General features: G+C 35.4%; 1 protein-coding gene across 1 annotated transcript; it reads left to right on the top strand.

The window, feature by feature from the left end:
* Nucleotides 1–223: 223 nt before the first annotated feature.
* On the top strand, nt 224–5,995 carry srd5a2b (steroid-5-alpha-reductase, alpha polypeptide 2b). The gene is made up of 5 exons (XM_048206109.1): nt 224–687; nt 1,356–1,519; nt 5,182–5,283; nt 5,424–5,574; nt 5,683–5,995. The coding sequence occupies exons 1-5, from the start codon at nt 413–415 to the stop codon at nt 5,747–5,749; spliced, it is 759 nt and encodes a 252-aa protein (XP_048062066.1). The 5' UTR covers nt 224–412; the 3' UTR covers nt 5,750–5,995.
* The last annotated feature ends 2,063 nt before the right edge of the window (nt 5,996–8,058 follow it).

The raw sequence follows: 8,058 nt of genomic DNA, 5'->3' as shown, positions 1-8,058 counted from the left end.
AAGAATAATTGTTCTGTAAAATGAATGAAAATTGAATTTCTTTGTTCATCCTTCTGAACACAAAATATACAGGATTAACAAGAACATGGTCTTCTTACTGAAAACAATAGCCCAACCTCACCGACATGCCTGTGTTTTGATACCATTCTATCATATGAAATCTGATGCTCCCCACCACTGCATTAGTGGAAATATCTCTCGCAATGTTAAAAGGGAAATTTTGTTTGAAAAAGGCACTCTCACATTTCAGCAGGGTGCATACTGTCGCATGATCAGGATTCGGCTCTCTCTCTGCTTTTGGGGAGGAGCTGCTCTGAGACACTGTGTTTGCAGAACTCTGGTGAGGGGTTAAGAGGGGAGATACAACATTAGGCTCAAACCTGGTCTGGAACTGGACAGATACTCAACCTCCATGCAGTGCCAGGAGCTCCTCGTGCAGGGCCTGAGCTTGGGGATGATCTTGGGTGGGGTGATGCACTTTATATGTCTCAGGAAGTCTCATGCTGCCTACGGCCGCTACGTGGACACCTCGGGGAGCTCCATGATGGTGCCCGCAAGGCTAGCCTGGTTCCTCCAGGAGCTTCCTGCTCTCCTGGTGCCCCTGCTTTTGATGCTGATCACGGATGGAAAACACAGCACCGGGAAACACCTGATGCTCTGGACCTTCTGCCTGCACTACTTCCAAAGGTAAGCCGTGTGCATGATGGGACAATGTGAGTGACCGTTGGTGGGGCTGAAGAAGAATTCAAAATGTTACTAAACACTTTATATTATGTTAATTTTAGAACATTAATGAAAGATCACTAGTATAAAACACAGACAGGCCAGAGCGGATGAATGCATATGGATCATAGCAACTTTATAATGCCATTGGCATGTCGTCAGAACGTTTTTGCTTCCATTCACTTGTTTTTTTTTTTTTTTGATATGCAAAAGTTCATTTACGCCATTTCACAAACCTGGATGTATTATCTAGCTCACCCAGAACAAATGAGGAAAAAAGAAAAAAAAACACACCCTTAATCCGAAGACAAAAGGGAACTGGGTGGAATGTTCTAGATTCCTGCTTCTTTAGACTATCATGCTGTGCTGACAATAAATTAAGGCTGCTGCGGAAATGTAACGGCTTAAATGTATTAATATTTGATTTGAGTAATTAACTGAACCAAAAAGCAGTTGAATGACGTGAGAAATGCTTAAATAATTCAATGGATGCATAGTCTGGACAAAACACAACAGGTTTGTGAGCAGGTGTTGAATTACAAAGAGCACGCGGACGCGCAATCACAGTCGAAGTGTAATGTAGGCAGATGTCCAAAAGATGCATTTGATCTGTATTAACATTCTGGTTTCAGGAGCTGCATCTACTCTCTGCTGACCAAAGGGCGGCCGTATCCATTCAACATCATGCTGTTAGGGATTGTGTTTTGCTCTATTAATGGCTTCCTGCAGGCACACTATCTGCTGCATTGTGCTACATATCACAACACATGGTTTTCTGATGCCTGTTTACTAGCCGGTAAAACTTGTTTACTGAAAGAATTATTATAATAAAATTGTGTGGTATTCAAAATCTAATTTGATTTGAAGTGGCAAACAGGATTTAAAATTGTCATTTGAATTTGTATTTAAGAAAGTAGAAATTAAAATGGAAGGTACATTTAAAGAATTCATATAGGATATGAATTGTCATATTTTTAATACGAACTACTACTGTAAGCTGAAAGCTGTCACATTTGAAGTGCTATATTAAAAAATACAATTAAAATCTGTTTTTTAATACTCTCAAAGAGAATTTAGTCAAATATATTGGTAATACTTTACATTTGTTAACATTAGTTAATGCATTAAATAACATGAACTAACAATGAGCAACATTTTTACTGCATTTATTAAAGGTGCCCTAGATTCAAAATTTGAATTTACCTTGGCATAGTTGAATAACAAGAGTTCAGTATATGGAAAAGACATACATTGAGTTTCAAACTCCATTGCTTTCTCTTTCTTATGTAAATCTCATTTGTTTAAAAGACTTCCGGAAAACATGCGGATCTCAACATAACACCGACTGTTACGTAACAGTCGGGGTGTACGCCCCAATATTTGCATATGCCAGCCCATGTTACCAACATTATGAAAGGCATTAGACAAGGGCAGCCAGTAACGTCTGGATCTGCACAGGTGAATCAACAGACTAGGTAAGCAAGAACAATAGCGAAAAATGGCAGATGGAGCAATAATAACTGACATGATCCATGATAGCATGATATTTTTAGTGATATTTGTAAATTGTCTTTCTAAATGTTTCGTTAGCATGTTGCTAATGTACTGTTAAATGTGGTTAAAGTTACCATCGTTTCTTACTGAATTCACGGAGACAAGAGCCCTCGCTATTTTCATTTTTAAACACTTGCAGTCTGTATAATTCATAAACACAACTTCATTCTTTATAAATCTCTCCAACAGTGTAGCATTAGCCGTTAGCCACGGAACACAGCCTCAAACTCATAGAGAATCAAATATAAACATAAAAAAAAATACTTTACTCACATAATTCGAAGCATGCATACAGCATGCATGACGAACATCTTGTAAAGATCCATTTGAGGGTTATATTAGCTGTCTGAACTTTGTAAATGTGCTGTAATATAATTGAGAGCTCGTGTGGCAGGGAGCACGCAAATTAAAGGGGTGGTGCGCTGAAAAAATCAGTGCATAGTTAATGATGCCCCAAAATAGGCAGTTAAAAAAATTAATTAAAAAAAATCTATGGGGTATTTTGAGCTGAAACTTCACAGACACATTCAGGAGACACCTTAGACTTATATTACATCTTGTGAAAAAGCATTCTTGGGCAATGTTTTTTTCTTTTGTTAATGTTACTTAAAGGATTAGTTCACTTTCAAATGAAGCTTTACTCACCCTCAAGCCATCCTAGGTGTATATGACTTTCTCTTTCTTTTCTGATGAACACAATTGGAGAAATATTAATAAATATCCTGATGCATCCGAGCTTTATAATGGCAGTAAGCAATACCAACGAGTATGAGCTGCCTATTCAACTTACGGAAAAAGTGTAATTGACGCGACGCCAGTTTACACTTTCTTCGTAACTTGAATACGGAAGGCGGTCTGACGGACGCTAGATATTTTATTTCATAACTTGTTAAATATGTTTTTTTTTTTTTAACACAAACGCATCGTTTCACTTCAGAAGACCTTTATTAACCCCTCCGGAGCCATGTGGAATATGTTTATGATGGATGGATGTGGATGGAGACACTTTCTTCAGCTCATACTTGTTTGGTAACGCTCACATTATAAAGCTCGGCTGCGTCAGGATATTTATTAATATTTCTCCGACTGTGTTCATCAGAAAGAAGAAAGTCACATGGATGGCTGGCTTGAGAGTGAGTAAAGCTTGGACTAATTTTCATTTGAAAGTAAACCAATCCTTTAATAAAAATTTTCATGTTAGTTCACAGTGCATTAACTAATGTTAATACAGCTATTAATCTAAAAAAAAAAAAAAATTTGAGATTAACATGAAATAAGATTAACCCTTTGATGCACAACATGGGTCAAAAATGACCCGGCTGGGTTTTTATTTTCTATATCTTTAATTTCATCATTCAGTATTCCAGGTATTCCTCAATTAACTTGTTTTTGATCATCACAAATCCTCATTTTCATTTTTTCTTTCTTACTGTTTGAATAAAAATAGTTTTTGTATCACTACCCTTCTAATGCACAACATGGGTCAAAAATGACCCGTATTCATTTCCTATGTAATTTCAATCATGGTTGAGTGTTTCTTTGCTGAATCTTTCAAAGAAATGTATTTTATCATTCATTTATTCCAGGTATTCCTTAAATATCTTGTTTTTGATTGTCAAAAATCATTATGTTCATTTTTTCTTCTTACTTTATAAACAAACACAGTTTTTGTATGTCTACATCAATTTTACACACATGGGTCAAAAATGACCCGTATTTATTTCCTATGTTATTTCAATCATGACTGAGTGTTTCTTCACTGAATATTTGAAAGAAATGTATTTTGTCATTTATTTATTCCATTAATTTATTTATTCTTTCTTATTTTATAAACAAACACAGTTTCTACATCAATTTTACACATATGGGTCAAAAATAACCCATATAGAAATCTTTAATATTTGCAAATTTTTGCAAGTAGGAACATATTTACTGCAGACAACTGTTCATCTGCCACACATTTCACATCTTAACAAGGCTACTTTTGTATATTTGATGGATGTAAGTCTTATTATATTTAATATATTAGGCTATATATTTCGCAATTTTTAATTTTTTGTCATAAATCAATGCAACCCTTTAAGTCTGTCCAGTGACCAAAAAGTGACCAGTAGCATTGGTTTATGACAAAAAATAAAAATTATGAAATATATTATATAGCCTATTATATGAAATATAATATGACTTTCATCCATCAAATATACAAAAGCAGCCATGTTGAGACATGAAATGTGTGGCGGATGAATAGTTTACTGCAGTAAATATGTTCCTACTTGCGAAAATTAGCAAAGGTTTCTATATGGGTCATTTTTGACCCATGTGTGTAAAATTGATGTAGAAATACAAAAGCACAATGATTTGTGAAAATCAAAATCAAGATATTAAAGGAATACCTGGAATAAATGAATGACAAAATACATTTCTTTCAAAGATTCAGCAAAGAAACACTCAACCATGATTGAAATAACATAGGAAATGAATACGGGTCATTTTTGACCCAGGTTGTGCATTAGAAGGGGTTTTCATAGCTTGTGCATCAAAGGCTTAATAAATGCTGTAGAATTATTGTTAGTTCATGTTAACTAATATAGTTAACTAATGTTATCAAATCAAACCTTATTGTAAAGTGTTACCAATATATCTAATCCTCTATTCCACACAGGAAATAAATATGCATAAATACTGAAAGATTAATGTAATTATTAATAAAAATGATTCAATGATTAAAAATGAAACACACAGAGAATATGGTAATGGAAAAGAACTACAGCACTTGAGCTCATTATTTTTAGCTTATCATATTATTACATTTTTAAATTAAATTTACTTCTGAGGAATTGTTTTATAATGTTTATACAAAGTTGTACATGTTTATTAAATGATTTTTAAACTATATTTTTCTAGGCCTGATAATATTTTTCTTAGGAATGGGAGTCAATATTCACAGTGACCACATTCTTCGCAGCCTGAGGAAACCTGGAGAAATTTCCTATAAAATCCCGAGAGGTACAAATCTTTGAGGGTCTTTTTAATGTTAGCAACACTCATCATTTACTGTCTTTATTTCAGTCTCTGTAAGCAAACTGCAATTAGTGTCACTGAATAAATGCTGAGCTGATTTATGTGTTTACTTTTTTTTACTGCAGGTGGCTTGTTTGAGTATGTGTCTGGTGCAAATTTCTTCGGGGAGATTGTACAGTGGCTGGGCTACGCTGTTGCTACCTGGTCCTTACCCACATTTGCTTTTGCTTTTTTTACAATTTGCTTCATAGGCCCGAGAGCCTATCACCATCACAGGTAAACCAAAATTCACAAATCACTTATTAAACTGTACATCTCTGGCATGTTTTCAATAGGTGTTGATTGATTTAGAAAAATACACGTGGTTTCTTTAATGTGTTCCAGATTCTATCATGAGAAGTTCAAAGATTTCCCCAGATCAAGAAGATCTCTCATACCCTTCATCTTTTGAGCAGATAAATGTAGTTGCATTGCATTCTGACAGAAGAAAAGAATTCTTAATTCTTAATTGTTACAGTGTAGGCTACACCTTTCCTTTTGGTTTGTTTTCATTACCTGAGTTAGCATACCATATGTGGGAATTATTGGCACTTAAAGGGATAGTTCACCCAAAAATGAAAATTTGATGTTTATCTGCTTACCCCCAGCGCATCCAAGATGTAGAAGACTTTGTTTCTTCGGTAGAACATAAATGATGATTTTTAACTCCAACCATTGATGTCTGTCAGTCTTATAATGCGAGTCAATGGTCACACAGTTTATAAGAGTCAATAAACATGCACAGACGAATCCAAATTAAACCCTGCGGCTCGTGACGGCACATTGATGTCCTAACACACGAAACGATCGGTTTGTGCGAGAAACCGAACAGTATTTATATCATTTTTTACCTCTAAAACACCACTATGTCCAACTGTGTTCATCACTCGATTCGTGAGGTCTGATCGCGCTCTGACAACGGAAGTGATGTCTAGCACTCATTGAAGTATATGCGCGAGACATCACTGCCGTTGTCAGAGTGCGATCAGACATCACCAAGCAATTGCTGAATGCAGTTGGACATAGTGGTGTTTTAGAGGTAAAAAATGATATAAATACTGTTCGGTTTCTCGCACAAACCGATCGTTTTGTGTCTTAGGACATCAATGCGTCATCACGAGCCGCAGGGTTTAATTTGGATTCATCTGTGCATGTTTATTGACTCTTATAAACTGTGTGACCATTGACTCGCATTATAAGACTGACAGACATCAACGGTTGGAGTTAAAAATCATCATTTGTGTTCTACTGAAGAAACAAAGTCACCTACATCTTGGATGCGCTGGGGGTAAGCAGATAAACATCAAATTTTCATTTTTGGGTGAACTACGTTATCCCTTTAATCTTTTTTATTACTTGTACAGTATGTTATTGCTGTTGTTAGTAGGCCTATATTTGTGTGTAATTGTGTATAACTTTTATATCGCAGCTTAATATTAACAGACAACTGTAAGTTGGTTGATTTACCCCAAAAAGTGTAAACTGTGTGACTCTGTGGTGCTCATTTTTTTTGCGGTTAATCGACGACTCACCGCCAATCAGTGGTGATAACTGTAAGTTTTCTTGAGAGTGAGTAGGTTATATAATCCATTCATAATTTGAAAAAGGTTTTGTTCGCCATGCAGAGGAGCAACATCCATGAATACTGCAAAGTTTCAGAAGTGACATTTAATTACGAGAATAAATCCACTATATTCTATTGTAAGTCACTCCAGAAAATTATATAATTGAAAGCAATAAAGTGGCAAAAGATGGCAAATGAGCTAATGAGTGGTCCTCTGCAGCCATCTACTGGTGATAGTGGTAATTTAATGTCAATTTCATTTTGAAAGTGTTTGTTTTCCATCAGATGTCAAAAATTGTCCACTAAATGTTTTCTCCATGAATAAAAATGAGAAATGTAAATCTTGTTTAAAGTGAATTTACTGTACAACTCAGAAAATAATATAAAAATGTTTTTAATTTTACATGCAGTTAAAAAATATTATAAAATAGTATTTGTCTGGGGTTCAGACATTGCAAGGGTTTCGCAATTTAACCCTCAGAGGGTTAAAGGAAATGTGTTTTAATCAAAAAGTCACATCTTTGTTACCTTCAAAAAGCACATTCATTCATTATAAATGTAATCCAAACGACTCCAGTGGGTTAATAAATGGCTTCTGAAGCGAAGTGATGGGAGTTTGTAAGAAAAATATCCAAATTTAGAACTTTATAATCTATAATCACTGGCGTCCAGCAATGGCTGTACGCGAGTCTAGTTCTGGCAGAAGAGTGACCTCTGACCCATGACATATTGATGAACGCGGAAGCGCAGAGCATAGAGCAAAACAAAACACTGGTCTTGAATTAGAAGTCTAAAATAAGAATTTTTAAAAAGAAATGTCAGAGCATTTCGATATAAGGGAAGTAGAGCTTGAGTTTGTTGCACAGCCCTATTTTTTTTTTAACCGCAAGATGCGTCTGTTCTCTATTCTTAAGCTACTTGTACATCCTATGTCGGGTCAGAGGTCACTCTTCCGCTGAAACTCGACTTGCGTACGGCCATTACCAGAAGCAAGTGGTTATAGTTTAAAAAGTTTTAAATATGGATATTTTTCTTACAAAAACCCATCGCTTCATCGTGTGGATTACGTTTACGATAGATGGATGCGCTTTTTGGAATTTCAAAAACACGGGCACCATTCAATCCCATTACAAAGCTGGGAAGAGCCAGGATATTTT

The sequence above is a fragment of the Megalobrama amblycephala genome, linkage group LG10 (assembly GCF_018812025.1).
Source record: "Megalobrama amblycephala isolate DHTTF-2021 linkage group LG10, ASM1881202v1, whole genome shotgun sequence".
Classification (NCBI taxonomy): Eukaryota; Metazoa; Chordata; class Actinopteri; order Cypriniformes; family Xenocyprididae; genus Megalobrama; species Megalobrama amblycephala.
This window is presented reverse-complemented; position numbering and strand designations above follow the sequence as displayed.